The sequence below is a fragment of the Apis dorsata genome, unplaced genomic scaffold, assembly GCF_000469605.1.
Source record: "Apis dorsata unplaced genomic scaffold, Apis dorsata 1.3 scaffold_89, whole genome shotgun sequence".
Taxonomy (NCBI): Eukaryota; Metazoa; Arthropoda; class Insecta; order Hymenoptera; family Apidae; genus Apis; species Apis dorsata.
This window is the reverse complement of record NW_006263387.1, coordinates 420,937-437,379: the sequence shown is the minus strand read 5'-3', so window position 1 is coordinate 437,379 and position 16,443 is coordinate 420,937. Positions and strand designations below refer to the sequence as shown.

Here is a 16,443-nt window from a genome sequence, read left to right as displayed (position 1 = left end):
AAAAAAAAAAAAAAAAAATAAAGCGAGAACGCACACGAAACACTTTGGAAGAACTTTCGTTCTCGCGTAAAACAAGCGTCTCTTATAAACCGGAGAGTAATTACACCACGGGTCTGGTTGAAAAAGTAATTTTAACGAGCCGTAAACCTGTATAGACACGCGATCGTTATTATATGGTGAATTAAAAAATTCAATGTGTGAGCCACGCTAAATATAGACATCGTTCTTCTCCTCAGTTATGACATTATGTCCCACGAATATAGTATTCGCGGGTCTATGAACAGTATGTAAATGATAAATAAATCAACGTATCACGATTGTTATCGCTAAACTTTTTCTTTTTAACGCGATAGTTGAGTTGACACGAGTTAACAGAATTTCCGAAACTTTCTTCCCTTTTCAAAGAAAAGATCGTAAAGAATATAATTTTATGCGAAAAAAATAAAGATGCAAATATACTTGAGAATAAAATTTTTCTAAAAGTTTCAGAAAATATTCGAGAATATTTTTTGGAAAAACTTGGAAATAAAAAGTTACGTACGGAATAATAGGGCGAAAAATATTCTCGAGTATCGATCTTAAAACATAATTATTTATATATATATATATATATATATTTAAGATAAAGGGAAAAATCGACATACCTGGTCGAATGATCGACGAAGGATCCACCGTCGAGGAGTCTGAGCTTGGCGAACAGCACTGCGTTCACAAATGGCACCGCGGTGAGCTCCTCGAGGTCCACCTCCACTGAGAATTTGTACTTCTTCTTCTTCATCATGAAGGCCATCTCACTAAGACCAAGACACTTCACTTTGACCGCGACTCGCTTACTCGTGGATAAAATGGGACCGGAGAACGTCCGCGATTCTCCAGCTTCTTACTTGAAAATCCTCGATGATTTCTTCGAGCGGAGAACGTGGTACACGGTACACGGGGCACGCGAGCAAAGCGGAAATTGTGCACTAAATGCGATCATTTAACGTGGCTCTTTCGCAGACAGCAACTAGCCGACTACTATTTTCACTAATTACGTTTACTCTTTACCAAAATATCTCTTAACGTTTTCTATTCTGCTACAAAAAAAGGCAGTTCCACGTTCCTCCTCTTTTTCTCCCGTTTTTCCCCTTCTCTTTCTTATTAAATCGTAGTGTCGTCAAACGATCCGTTTTTCTTTTATATATAATATATATATATATATATATAAGGGAATATATTTTTATTCGTAGATTCGTTTTAAAGCTTGGTCAATTTCGAGCGACGAAGCTGAACACTTGAAGCCGGCTGGGCGGATCTTGTTCGAAGCTTCAGCGACATCCCTGCTGCTCACTCTGTCTCGCTTTCTCACACGGACGTGACCTTCTTCGATCCTTATTCGATGCCGACGCTCAGAAACGGCAATTATTCGTGCACGCCATCCTCGTCGTCGAGACTGCAAATTAAACAAAATTAGTATCTTATTGTTATTATTGAGTATCTTATTGATAAATAAAAACTAGGAGGAATCGTAGCCGCGTTTCACCCACGACTATTACACCCGTATACGTAACACGTGTTCGTTTAACGATATTGACGGGGATAATTCGAGAGCCCATGGATCTGGAAACTTTTATGACGGAACTATAAAAAAGGACAGTCTGGTCTGTTGTTTGCTTCTGGAATTCTTTGAGAATAGACACGTGCTTGGTTAATGTCGATTCTGATTTTCAAAGTCGTTATGTATAGTTCAGGTTATATTATCGTTTAACGCCTCGAATGTTGATGAAAATTATATAACGAAATCCTTGCTGTAATTATGACAATTTTTTAAGAAAATTTAATATTGAAATGATGTTAAATATTCATGCATATTAATCGGAAAAAAGTTGTATACAAAAGTTATAATTAGAATGCGAATTTTTATGCAAATATAAAATATATTCCAAGTTATTTAATATATATATATATTCACAAAGTATATTAAATTATTAAATTACATTTGTAAAATAATTTTATTACGTATATTTACTTATCATAATTTGTTCTATGATATACATAAAAACAATTTTTCCAAAGTCATAAATTGATATTTAAATTACATGATTAAATTTGCTTCAATGTCACACTACACTATTTTCTAAAGTATTATTAACTATTACACCATTTTCTTTTTATTTTTCTGTTCTTTTCTATCACGATATTTAAATATTGAATCAACTGTATCTTCTTATTACGAAAGATTTATTTATTATACGTATCGATACTTATTTCGCTCGATATACAATAAATCATTCGCGTGCAAAATATGCAAAACACACGTAATACGAAAAATACATATTTGCACAAAAATCCGCAATCTAATCATAACCTAAGCGACATATTTACCAACGACATCGGCGACAAACGACCTATCGGTAAAAGAGCGAACTAACAGGAGCGAAAAGCAACATCGAACAAATACATAGTAGCGTTCGCGGGTGAACGTTCGCGAACGAATGTCACTGAACCTTTATCGACATTTTCAATAGGCACGTTCACGCGACTTCGAAACCTATAGTAGAATCGACGGACGGCCAGTCGTCGACGTTGGACGTTAGACATCGCTCTGCACAACGGCAATTGTTTTGAAAACGCTAATTGCGGCTGGGAACGCGAGCAAGCGAAAATGAACTCGCTCTTCCTGGAGTCGAGTTACAAGCTGCGAAGTAGGTGACCGCAGCCCTCCAGTTGCTCGAGGCGAGAGACCGAGCTCCTGCATTGCTACGAATAATTAACAGCCCTCGATGACTCTTTCGTCAATCGTTCCGACCATTCACACTGCACACATTGCACACGTATGCGCTATATTATAAAAAAAATAAAAACGTTATGACATTATCGTACATTTGAGGATAAAACTATACAAAATTAAAGAAATTATATAAAAAATAATTACTCTTGATTATATTTAATAATAAACTCATAAAATTGTGATAATTGAAATTGTATCGTTTATATTTTGAATCTTTTAATTATTCTCGGATATATTTTTGCAGATGGACATTCTTTCGAGAGTGAATCAAAGCAATCGAAAAATAATTTTCATCATCGATGCTTATTTAGCAAAAATCAAAATTTAGCAAAAATATCGAAAGCAATTCTTGAGAATTTTATTTTTAAATCTATTTGTATTCTTAAAAAAATGAACTATTGTTTAAAATGAACATTTTTGTTTATTTTATTTCTATTTTATATTCAAATTATATTTTAATTTTTTTTTTATAAAAATTCATTTGATACGTTAGTATAAATTTAAAATGTAAAAATCTAATCTTCTCAAATTAAAATTACAGTCACTTTTATTATTTTTAAACTTTAAAGCTTTTAATTATTTGTCAATCTATAAATCAAAGCAATAAATTTCTTAGATACGCGCTTCTCAAAGCAAAGATAATTAATTGAACTATAATTTATTATGATAAATATGTATAGATAATTCAAAGATAAATGATTACTTTGAAAATAGTGCTTTCAAGAAATGTTATATGCTGTAAAAACTTACGAACATGGAAACTCATTGAATTGTCTAAGTAATAATTGATTCGAGAGAAACAATAACAACTATGAGTGAATAAAACTTTATACGCAGACTCATAGTTCGTTAATGAAGAGTGAAAAGCAAGTTTAATACGATTTATCGAAATCAAATTTCCGTGAAACAAGCAACCTTGAACAGATTGAAAATGAAAATATAGAATTTATATGTAGCAAATGAATATATTAAAATAAATTATTTATATACTTAAAAAAAAGGTGCGATTTTAATTTAGAACGATAAGATAAAAACTGCGTGTAGTTTTGAAATCTCAAACTTCTAGAATCTTCTTTCTTTGATTGTTTGTTCCTTCTTGTTATCATTATAATAAATAGGCTTCCACGTAACTGTGGCGAAATACCTTGATTGTCGTTTAATGAAAGATAAAAAATAATTTTTAACTTATCGATACGTCATCGATAAAAAAAAGAACAATTAATGTTTCTTAGATTATAAATTATTCTCTAATAATCATAAAAATCTATATTCTTGTTTGTTTATCGTAATAATTTTCATTGTGATTTAAATCTAATTCTACTAAATAAAAAAATATAATAAAAATATTCGCTTCTAATTCATTATATCATTAAATTGAAAAAAACGAAATTTATCCGATAATATAAAATATAAAAAAAAAGAATTAGATTTTCTGTTGTAAGTATTGTAGTACAAACTATAAAAAATAGATCTCATACTTGAAGAATCTAGCATGAATTCAGTATTTGATTGATATCTATCCGCAAATATTTTATCGAATAGATAAAATTCTGTAGAATACTTTCTAATTATGATAATGCAATATGATTCTAGATATTATGAATTACTGAATCGTTTAATTTCATAATCATATGCAATTGCTATTACTATTATGAATATATAATTATCGAAAGCGAAAAAGAATTCACGAATCTTCTCGAAATCTAATTCACACGTTATTTGACCTACCTGTCTGATTTTCCATATGCATTAAAAATTAAAAGCATTAAAAACACGGTTACTAGTATTTCCACTAATTTATTTAAACAAATTGTCTGTCACGTGAGACTCACTAATAAACTCCGTTTATAATAAGAAGTACACACATGATTAAGAATACTCGACAAATGTGTTCTGTCCCGAATAACCTTGCAATGAGTATGCGAAAAAAAGCGCGAAACAAACGATAATCGTGTACATCGTATGGAAATGATTTCGGCTACTTTCAGGTCTAAAATGAAAAACGGTTAGAAACACTATAAATAATCGAAATGATATTTTCGAATTAACATTGGCTTTTCTAAAGATAAAATTAAACGAAAATAAATAAACGATATATTATTTTCGCCTATTACTATAATAAACCAAGAGTTAACTACTATTTTTAAATTTGGCGATACATAATTTGTAATAAGACTCAGAAGTATTCCATCATCTGTCAAATAATATCTAAGATAGAACATAACGTTGTAATGTATATAGTTCGTATTTTTTCAATACAAACAACTATACTAAAGTGATCTACTGAATATTGTCACAACATTTCTTCAATATATTCACAAATTTTGAAATACTCTTAATGTACACTTTATTGAAAGAAGAAACGAGAGACAATTCGATACTTCACAGAAATCGTCTCATGATGGCAGGTGCAGAACAGTTTCTGTCTTTATAACCTCTCTTTTCATCTCGCCGATGACGACCTAATAAATTTACAGATTTTTCTCACGGATATATTCAATTCTACAATATACAGAAACAAAAAAGATTCTGATATTAATGAAAGCACGATAAACCGCAAAATTACCAATGATATGCGACGCCCGTTCCAGAAAAGAAGCAAAAAAAAAAAGTCATTAGCTCTGAATTGTACTCACTTGTCTTCGACTTATTCCTGTTTTTATTGATTTTAGCCGACTTCGCACATTCTTACACTTTTCATGATTACAAATTCACTCCTCGAAAAACCACGAAATTACGAGTCTCAATACGAGAACCCGATAATTTTACAGACAAAAAATTTTCCTCACATCCGACGGAACGGAGGTCGTCTGTGAACTGACGCGTCTTGACTTCAGTTTGTTCACCAGTGTTATAGCACCACCTATCGTTAACTATATAAACTATATTCATGCGAATATTCTATTGGTCCTAAGATTAATTCACTATAAGCAAAATACTTTTCCTGATTGGTTATATCTAAATATCCAAAAGAATTTCCGGTACGCTTTTGCATTATTCTGTCACTAACAACGAATAACTTCCGTTTTTTCGATAATAACGAATAATATTCTCTCCAATTAGAATAAACATTTAGAAAGAAAACTATTTGATTTCTAAATTTAAGTATTATACAATGTTATAAACTAATAATATTAATTATGTTAGAAATTAATATTAAAAACATTATTTTTATATGAAAAAATTCTTTAAATTTATAACTTTTATATTATTTAAATAATAAAATATTATATATATATAATAACGACAAATCGTATAATAACAAATATTTGAATACAATTATATTAAATTTTATATATTATATATTTATTTAATTTATTTATTTAAATAAGATGAAATTATATATTTAATTAAAAATATTTTAATTATATATAAAAAAAGAAACTATATAAATTATGCGATTTATAACGTTTAATAATTTTTATGAGCATACTTGTTTCTATTATTAAATTATTTTTATTATTATTATATTTTAATATGCTCGTAAATAAAATAATTATAATAAAAAATTTTATATTTATATCGGATTTATATTTGTATAAAATTTTTCAAAATACATAAAAATTTATTGATGCAATAAAAAATATAAATGTTCTGTTTATGATTACATAACATAAAAAAATAGATGTAATTAAGAAAATAATCTACATAAGCAGAAAGCAACTAAAGTTGGTTCGAAGTTGTTGCGCGCTTTAAGATGATTTGCTCGTAATTCATTGTAACAAAGCAGACTTCCGGGGCCTTAGTACTCGAATGGCTGACGCCAAGGTTGTCTTTTCTGTCAAATGAAATTATTTCTGACGCGAGTGAAATCATGTAAATGTTCATCGATACTATTGAAAAATTATTTAAACGTAATACATCGATGCGTGGATTGTGGAATTGGGGTGTGTCCATAGTTTTAATCAACAATAACGCAAGAAGAGGCACCGGTGTCTCTTCAAATTTTGGATCCATCGAGAGGGTAATCCCTATTCTTTGCTAGGGGTACGAATAAAAGCAAACATAAAAGTGTTCACCAGCGAAAATCAAGGAATAAGTCCGCTTAAGAATGCAATTCAGATGATCCGAAATACTTGACAGCCAAATCGACATTATGAATTCGAGTTAGTGTGCTTTTAATGATGTCGTATCGAACTTTATATGCGCGAAGCTTGTTTTGCTTTCCTATCTTGATTTAGTGAATTATTTTGTTTGTATTCAATTGAATTGTGTTAATAAATTGAGATAGACACTTAATTATTAGAGAATTCTGTTACAAGTATAAATTCTTTTTACCCATTTCGATTGTTTGCATTGAATTTATCATTGAAATGATATTCCCTAGTTATAGAAAAAATAAAAATTGAATTAAATGCATTTGAGAAAGATAGTGAATAAAGTGCAATCATATGTGAGAAATATATTCTTTTGCTTGTTTCATTTCATTCTATAAATAGAATGCATATTGTATATCTTCTATATACAGTAAATGTGCAATTAGTTTTATCTCTAAATTTATTATGTAGTTGTGATCACAATTAAATTCATATATTTTTGTGTTTTGTTTTTAATCTTCATATAACTATTAAATTTTAAAATATATACATGCATATATCATACATATATACATATATATCATTTATATATATATGTATATATATATATATATATATATATATCAAATTTTTATATAAAAATACAAGAATATAAGAATACACTGAGTAAAAATTACCCTAATTCTTTATATTATTCTTCATCATGAAAAAATAATAATATTATGTATTATGTTATAGACATAGTTATGGAGGATAGTATGAGTGTTAAATCAATGGAATCAGTGGCAACAAGTGATGAATATGAATTTGTAAATGACAGAGGTAATGGAAAACATCAACAAGCATTGATTGAACAACCAATGCTAAAAATTGCCAATAACGGCAATTTCGAAGATCTACAAAATAATCTTCGTGAGGTTTGTATATATTTATATTATTTATGAATAACAAATATTAATCTATGTTTTTTTTTTACCGTATATTAATTATTATCTGAGTGTTTGATAAAAACTAGGTATTAACAGAAGATTCAAAGATGGAAAGTAATGAATATAAAATTGTAAGCAGTGCACAAACTCAACCAAAATCTAAAAAAGTAGGCCAAAGTAAGTTTTATGATGTAAGTTCTTGTATGGTTGCATCTGAAAAGCAAGATATCATGAAACCAGAAGATTATATTGATGAAGGTACAAATTATTATTTCTATATGTTAAGTATAAAAAATATTTTATATATCTTCTATAATTTATTGTATTTTAGAAATAAATTCCTTGGCTCATGTTCAACAAGAATGCACTATTTTTAATGGTGTAACTTATTTGGGATCAGCAACAATAAATGCACCAAAATCAGAATGTGAAATACAACGTAATATGAATATATTAAATGCAGAACAATCTCTTAATTTGGGAATTAAAGTATCTGTTTCTGTGCCTAGTAGTTCTCAAGGCTCTGTTGTGTAAGTATAAGTATAATTAAAAAAAATTATACTGAATTTTTTATTTTATATTATTTCATTTTATATTATATATATATAAATATCATATGTTATATTCATCTAATAGATTATATGATGCTGCTACTCAACAACCAATGGCACATTATGAAGTACAACGAATTTTGTTTTATGCACGTGGTGAAAGTATTGGTCCATGTGCAGCGTGTTTTGCTTTTACATGGTCACATGGAGATACATTGGAATCTGCAATTTATCAGTGCCATGTTTTTCGATGTGACATACCAGAAGCAGTACGTTTAATCTTTATAAAATAACATTATATGATCATAATAATAAGTCAAAATATATTAATCTTATTATTCATTACAGGTAGGACAAGTTTCTGCTTGCTTTTCCAAAGCTTTTCATAGAATACCACGATCAATGACTAGTTCTTTAACAGGAAGTGATTTCAATGGTTTTAATATTGGAACTGAAAAGACTAATTCTCGGGTATTTATTTTCGAAGTAACAATGGAAATAAAAGAAGAAGATGGCAAAGGAGGTTTCAGTATAGTTCCTAAGGACAGAAATTGCTTCAAACTTCGAAGTAATGTGGCTAAACAAGTGTGTTTAAGTATTCAGCAAGTTTCTAGCAAAGAAGGAGGAATTACTCTTGAAGTTGAAAGATGTTTTGGAGTTCTTGTTAGTCCTGGTCGCAATGTTAAACATAGTGATATGCGCTTACTGGAAATGGTAAAATTAAATATATAAAAATTAAATATTCAAAATTTAATTATATGTTTACTCTTCCAGTAATAAAATTAAATTATTGTTTAGCAAGTCAATGCTGGTCCATTAATTCAAGACAAACAATGTTATAACATATTTGGACATTGGGATCCTGCAGATCCAGCCTTAGAAACTCTTAATATTGAAACTCCAAGAGAAGAAAAAATTTATATGACAGTTGCTGTTGATTTAGTAATACGTGGTATTCGAGAACCTGTTAGATTTATAATAGAAACATTAGTTAAAGTATTTCCACAAAATGAAAGATTTTGGTATTTTAATAAACGAAATCTTGTACAACAATTTTATCTTAATTCGAAAGAAGTACGATATTATTTAAAATATTGATTTTTTAAATTAATTTTTTAATCATCTCAGTATAAACTTTATAAATATATACTATTATTTTTAGATAATATCCGGAGATGGAACAGAAGTTCACTATGAAGTACAAAGTATAGAAACTTCAGGAGAATTAGACAGAAACAGATTAAATCTTGCTCTTAATTTAGCATCACTGATAAGATCTCCTTCTTTAACTAGTATTGACACACTTACACCCAAAGAAGAAATAGATTCAGGTTTAAAAAAAATTTGTATTTTATTTAAAAGAAAAAAATAAGAAATATATTGATTATGCCTTTATATTATATTAATAGATGGTGATGAACCAATGTTAAGTGGTACAGGTGAAGTATCAAAAGATTGTTCTGCTGATGAATTAGCTAATTGGGCAGAAGTACTTGACAGTTGGCAAATAAATGAACAGCGTCCAAAACTTCTTATAAAACTTACAAAACAAGGTATTCCTGAAGCTTTACGCGGTGAAGTTTGGCAACGTTTAAGTAATTGCGATAATTCACAAGAAATGATGGATAGATATAGGACTTTAATTACTAAGGTATGTAAAAGTAATATTGTGAAAAATTGTATTTCATATTGTATCCATGGGAAATTGCATTATTTGTATTGTATTATATTGCATTTAATACAATCCATAGGAAAGCAGTTGTGAGAGTGTTATTTTAAGAGATATTAATAGAACATTTCCTGCCCATGACTTTTTCAAAGAAACAGGTGGTTTAGGACAAGATTCTTTGTACAGAATAAGTAAAGCATATGCAGTGTATGATGAAGAAGTAGGATATTGTCAAGGACTCAGTTTTTTAGTTGCTAGTTTATTGCTTCACGTAAGTAGTTGACATAAAATGATTAATATTTATAAGAAATATATTTATTTGTATGATAGTAATTTATTATGGTATGTAATGACAGAAAAAAACATTAGGTATTTTTTGTAGATGCCGGAAGAACAAGCTTTTTGTGTTCTGGTTAAGTTAATGTATGATTATGGTCTAAGAGATTTATATAAGGATAGATTTGATAATCTTCATATGAGATTTTATCAGCTTAATAGATTAATAGAGGTTTGTAATACATGTTACTAAATTAAATGGGATTATATAATATTTCTTACTTGCAATTATTACTAATTTTTTAGGATCAGCTGCCAGAATTATATAAACATTTTTGCGATCGCGGTGTAGAAACACATATGTTCGCTGCACAATGGTTTTTAACTCTGTTCACAGCTAGATTTCCATTATATCTTGTTTTCCATATTTTGGATGTATTTCTTTTACAAGGACTTGATACATTATTCCAAGTTGCTCTTGCATTATTAATGGTAAATATTTTTAATTTATAAAATATTATAGAATAAAATATACTATAAAATTTGTAAAACATATAACTAATGTTTTCACTTATATTTATATAGTTGTGCAAAAAGGAATTACTCCAATTAGATTTTGAAAGTATATTAAAATACTTTAGAGTGCATTTGCCTAAACGTTGTCGAAACGAAGAAGTATCGCGTTATGTTATGAAGTTAGCTTGTTCTGTTACTTTGAAGAAATTGAAGAAATATGAAGCGGAATTTATGACATTAAAAGGTAATTTCATATTTTATGTTTAAATTACATAAATACTGAATCGTATTGATACATCTAAAAATGATGTAAAATATAATATTGTTTTGTGCGCATGTACAGTCTGCATAAAACTTTTTGTTATATCGAAGCTTTATATGTTCGGCTTCGTTGCCATATTTTAGAATTCAGGTGTAAAAATTAATTATTATAATAATATTTAAATACGCACTACATTGACTATAATGAAGTATAAAATAAGTAAAAATCAAAATAATATATGTTTTTACTAGTCATAACTTTTAAGAAAAATGGCAGCATTCTATTGGCTGTTAAATGAACAAAAATATATGTCACATTATATATCATACTAATTTCTTTTTTTATATAAAATAATATTTATGTTTGCATGACATAATTTCATGCTTATTATACCAAAGCATAAACTATGTCCACTTATAGTACATTTAGTTTTTTAACAAAACTCAATAAATAGTGAATAAAATGTTTATAAAAATATTTGATATATACAATGTAACTCAAGTTTTTGAAAAAATATAAAATGAACAAATCATGAATGCTATAAAATTCTTAATATTGTGCGGAACGATAAGAATTATATAGCAAAATACTATATAAAAGAATTATATAGCAATATTAAAAAAAAAAAAATGAAATGATTAATGGAGAATTTTAAGATTTTTTTTTATAAACGAATATTTCTCGTATTCTTAAATAGATTTTTTTATTTTTGCATATTAATTTACTGAATTTTGTATAATTCATTGAACATATTATTTATCAAATTTAATGAGTCGCAAGCTGTGTACATGTGCTGATAAAACATGAATTAAAAGATAATTATGCACAATGAAATTTCAACCAGTTGATGAATCATGAAATATATATATATATATATATATATACATATATAAATATGTTTTGTCTTTCTTTATTATTTGATGTTATTCAAATAAACAATATTAATAAAAACATTATCTTTTATAATTAATTTTTTCAAATTCATTGAACTGGCTGAAATATTATAGCTATTATATTATAGTGCAAGATAAATATTTTTTGTTATATTATGTTTAATGAAGCACAAATTATTAGCATTAATTGTTATAGACAAAAATATTGTCTATAATATTGTCTAAAAATTGTATTTATTTTTTCATTGAATTATTTATGTTATAATATCTAAAAGCTTTTATAATTTCGTGTTGTTTATAATAATATTTCTTCGTGCTTATTCAGCCATACTGCTTTGTATACTGTCTTGTGTATGAATTTTTATAAAAGATTATTTATTTTTTCATACCAGAAATAAATCGTCCATTTAGAATAGCGTTTTTAATTTTGTCAATTCACCTATGTACACCCTGCTCCTTATACTTTTAATTTTATTTGTCGATTCAATCGAAATTGCATGAAATATATTATAATTGTGAAAATATAAATTTATAATTTTTTAATTTTTTGCATTTAATACAATTCAATAAAATTTCTAGAAAATTGAAAAGAGATTATATATTCTAAAAAAATTTTTATCTAATTTTTTTACAATATTATAATATAATATTCAAAAAACATTAACAAGAGTTTGTATACAAAGTTGTTAAGGCTTATAAGAATTAATAAATATAGAAATGTATTATTGAAATTAATTATTATTACAGCAGATATAAATTATATTCTTTGATTAATAAAATAATATTATATAAAATAATATTAAGATCCTAAAAAATTAAATTATTTTTGATGTATTAAAAATATTTTTATATCTTTCCATCTGCTATTTTTGTTAATTTATTTTATATATATTAAAGTTTTAAATATTATATTTATACATTTAAATATAAACTATATGCAAGCAAGAAACATTTACAGTTATGTTAATAATTCAAAATTAGTTGTGATATGGACAGAAAATATAGTAGAACATTGATATCTGTAAGATATGATATCTGTGCTTTTGTAAAATATTATATGTCGACCAATTACATTGAAATCATTTAGTTTCAGTATTTCACTGTTGGAATCATGAGTCATAATATAATTGCATTGATAGAGAGTAAGATCATATTTATAAGTTTCTTATATAATAACAATTAAAAATATTTTTCTCTATTTTAGAAAATTAATAAAATCATGTAAATATTTTAATGATAAAATATAAAAAATGTATTTTATCTTTTATTATATTTTAATTATTATAAAGAATTTGAAACATGTATATTTTAATATAATACTTTTATATTTATATTATACAGAAGCACAAGAAAATGCCGATGAATATAGTAATGAAGTGGAACAATTACGAGGTACAGTAGCGCGGAATGAAGAGGAAAAACAGAGATTAGAAGCTGAATTGGTTCAAGTTAAAGAAATGTTGCAACGAGAAGTAGCAAGAGCAGATGCGGAGAGTCGACGAAGTAATATTATTATTGCCGAATATAAGCAGGTAAATATATATATTATGTTTATTATATAATTTAATTAATTTTATTAATGTTTATTTGGATACAATATTTATTTCAGATTTGTCAACGTTTAGAAGATGATTATAATGCTGCAAAGACGACACTTAGTGAATTACGAGTAAGTAAAAAATATTATTTTTATTAAATTTTTATGACATTTATTATATTATAATAACATTTTATAATGAAATTTATTTATAGTCCAAAGTTTCAAAATGTGAAAAGTGTAAAAATTGCATAATGGATTCATCCAATATATTGGCAGATATTGCACATCCTTTAGAGAATCGAATAGATCCTATGTTACATAGAGTACAAGAAAGAGTACGAGAATTAGAATTGGAATTGGCTCAAACAAAACTGGCTCATGTCGAAGCGGAATGTAGAAATCAAGTACATAAGCATATTGTTTATAATTTTAGTTATTTCTTAGAATTAAATTCACGAAACTACGAAATTAATATGTATTATAGGATTTAACCCATCAGTTACATGCAACTGCTTCCGAACTTCAAGCAGCAAGAAATAGCTGGCCATGGCTTAGTAAGACATTATCAAGCATAAAAGAAGCGGCAAATAAAAGAGAAGTAATAACTCCTTCATTAATGAAAGATTTGAGACGAGACAGTGCACCTGGAGGTGAAATGCATCACTTGATACATTCCCGTAATCGTGAGACTCGAGATAATCTCAAAGAAATTGTGTGATTCAGTAAGTATTAGAATTGAGACGATAGAAAAAAAAAGAGAGAAGATTAATTATAATATAACTTTAGACATTTATTAAAATAAAATTTTTTTAAGTAGGCGAAGTTTTGGAAGAAGAGTTCATATTACATGGAGAAGATCTATTTCAAATACAAATTCGAATACATAATGTACGTCCATAATTACATGTAGTATTCTACTTGATCTGTTTATCATACTCAGTATATTTTACATCAGATTCTTCACGTGTACTATTAATCGCGTGCTTTTAGCGTGAGCAGCTTTATCCTACATCTTTGATATTAATCTTGAGATATTTCTTGTTATATTTGTTAATTATTTTAGTATACTCATTTTTCAACTTAGTTTATAAATTTTCATTATTTGAAATTTAATTTCTATATCTTAATAAGGAATTTTACATGAAATTAAAATCTTATATTAAGTGATAAAGCATGCCTGGAGATGCAAAAAAAATTTACAATAGATGTTAGCGATAAGTTCACTACGTTTTCTATGAAACTAGTCTAAGATATGGAAAATAGAAATACTATAGAATTTACTGTATATAAATAGCACTCTCAGGCTACTAACAAATATAACGGACTGTAGAAATCAGAAATTCTACATTTAGTAAGTTGAATCATGTGAAGCAGATAATATATCTGCAATTTCATTTACTTTTTGTACGTATTTATTATCGTGACATTCCAAAATCATACATGTGCGTTTTTTTATTAAAATTTTATTTTAACCGAACATCAAGAGTTCTTGATTAAAAAATATCTATGACATCTATTAACATATGCGCTTTCACAATTAACTTTAAAACGCAACGAGTAAAATAGATGAAAAGAAATATTTAACATAATTTTTATATATAATTCATTTCAATTGATAAATGCAAAATAATATTGCAAAATTTTTTATGATATTAATAGTTGGACAACATAACGTAACAGTTAAAGTAGATATATTTTATTTTTGCAATATAAAATATTTTTCATTTATGTTATTTTCTTTCTTTTCTTTTAAATAGTTTGATTATATAAGTTGACGTTTAAAGATATATTTATTTACTATTTGCGCTTTTTTTTTTTTTACAAAGTCTATACATGTTAGACCTAAGGCCATAAATTATGTTAAGGCACTACTTGAAGTTAGGATTTAATCAGATGTTTAATAAAAATTTATGTTACAATAAGATGGAATAATAAATATTTAAAAATGTTTGTGAAAGAATAATTTAAATTGTAAATCTAGCTTTGTAATTAGTGCCATTTATTTGATGAATTGATTATAATTTATTTTGTATTTTTTACTGAATTTTTATCAGTAATTAATATCGTGCCATTATCTTGCATCGTAAAGTTTACAAGAGATTGGTAACGATTTTTTCTTGTTTTTTTTTTAAATTGATGATAATTTAATTTAATTTAATTTTTATTAAAATAAAGTTATTAAAATAAACATACAAAGCAAAATTTATAATCATTAGAAATTCATACAATAGCTAATAATCCTGCATCTTATATGAAATAAAAAATATACTTTTTGTAAATATCACACAAAAACTATATATATATATATATAAAAATATATAAATATAGATAACCTACTAACAAGTCATGTAAAAATTTAAGTTACTACATATGTATCACAGTACACCTTGTAATGTCATTCCACTATTACTGAAATAAAGAAAGATATCATCTGTCTATTTCATAAGTGTTTTGTGATATTAATAATTTATACCAAATAATGGTCATTATTAAACAATTAATATATTGATAAAAATAATTATATAAATAAACTATTTGTTTAGAAAATATATTTTATTTATTCAAAATGGAAATGAAATGATATGCCATTTCAATCTTAGGTAGATTTCAATATATAATAGAAAACATTATAAATTAACAAAGCATTTTATTATATAGATGCATATAGAAAAAAAACATAACATAGTCATAAATTTTTCTAAACCATACATAGATAAAATAGCGCATCACAAATTCTATTTACGTATTTAAACGATATGACGAGAAAGTCTTGAAAATTGTAAGAAAATATATATCTTTTTTAAATTCGATATTCTTAATATTTCAAATAGTAATAAGCAAATCTTATTAATATAATTACATATAGATATATTAATACTGAAATACTATATTATATTTATATTTAAAGAATTACTATATTATATTTAAAGAATATTAACTCTTTAATATGGGATGAAAACACGAGCATCTTATAAAGAAAATAGTAGAATAAGAAAAACT

The 16,443-nt window shown here is 26.5% G+C and overlaps 2 protein-coding genes across 8 annotated transcripts in view; one reads left to right on the top strand and one right to left on the bottom strand.

Annotated features, from left to right (window-relative positions):
• Positions 1-5,610, bottom strand: part of LOC102678437 (protein FAM102B) — a 71,746-nt gene extending 66,136 nt beyond the window's left edge. For 2 of the 4 annotated variants that reach the window (XM_006611564.2, XM_006611570.2), the window contains exons 1-3: positions 5,407-5,608; positions 885-1,432; positions 645-794 (exon numbers count right to left, since the gene is read on the bottom strand). In XM_006611564.2, the coding sequence (XP_006611627.1) occupies positions 645-794; positions 885-979 (245 nt within the window). In that variant the 5' untranslated portion in view covers positions 980-1,432; positions 5,407-5,608. Of the gene's footprint in view, positions 1-644; positions 1,433-5,406 lie in introns of all 4 variants that reach the window. The other 2 variants (XM_006611566.2, XM_006611565.2) reach the window with 2 other exon arrangements.
• Positions 5,611-6,459: 849 nt separating this feature from the next.
• On the top strand, positions 6,460-14,916 carry LOC102677148 (rab GTPase-activating protein 1-like). 4 transcript variants are annotated; one of them, XM_006611556.2, is made up of 18 exons: positions 6,460-6,876; positions 7,546-7,724; positions 7,823-7,994; positions 8,068-8,266; positions 8,373-8,556; positions 8,636-9,001; positions 9,086-9,361; positions 9,450-9,618; positions 9,697-9,938; positions 10,039-10,227; positions 10,339-10,464; positions 10,539-10,724; positions 10,818-10,992; positions 13,245-13,435; positions 13,513-13,572; positions 13,656-13,847; positions 13,928-14,165; positions 14,261-14,916. In XM_006611556.2, exons 1-17 carry the CDS (start codon positions 6,867-6,869, stop codon positions 14,159-14,161), a joined length of 3,150 nt encoding a protein of 1,049 aa, XP_006611619.1. In that variant the 5' UTR covers positions 6,460-6,866; the 3' UTR covers positions 14,162-14,165; positions 14,261-14,916. The 4 variants fall into 4 exon arrangements, with proteins under 4 accessions (XP_006611619.1, XP_031364405.1, XP_006611621.1 ...); XM_031508545.1 differs by having other exon boundaries at positions 14,258-14,916; XM_006611558.2 differs by having other exon boundaries at positions 6,472-6,734.
• Positions 14,917-16,443: the final 1,527 nt, after the last annotated feature.

Excerpts from the sequence above, each read along its gene's own strand:
- LOC102677148 (XM_006611556.2), top strand. Across the intron at positions 9,362-9,449 it reads TTTATCTTAATTCGAAAGAA|ATAATATCCGGAGATGGAAC; the intron begins GTACGATATTAT and ends TATTATTTTTAG. Across the intron at positions 13,573-13,655 it reads CGACACTTAGTGAATTACGA|TCCAAAGTTTCAAAATGTGA; the intron begins GTAAGTAAAAAA and ends ATTTATTTATAG.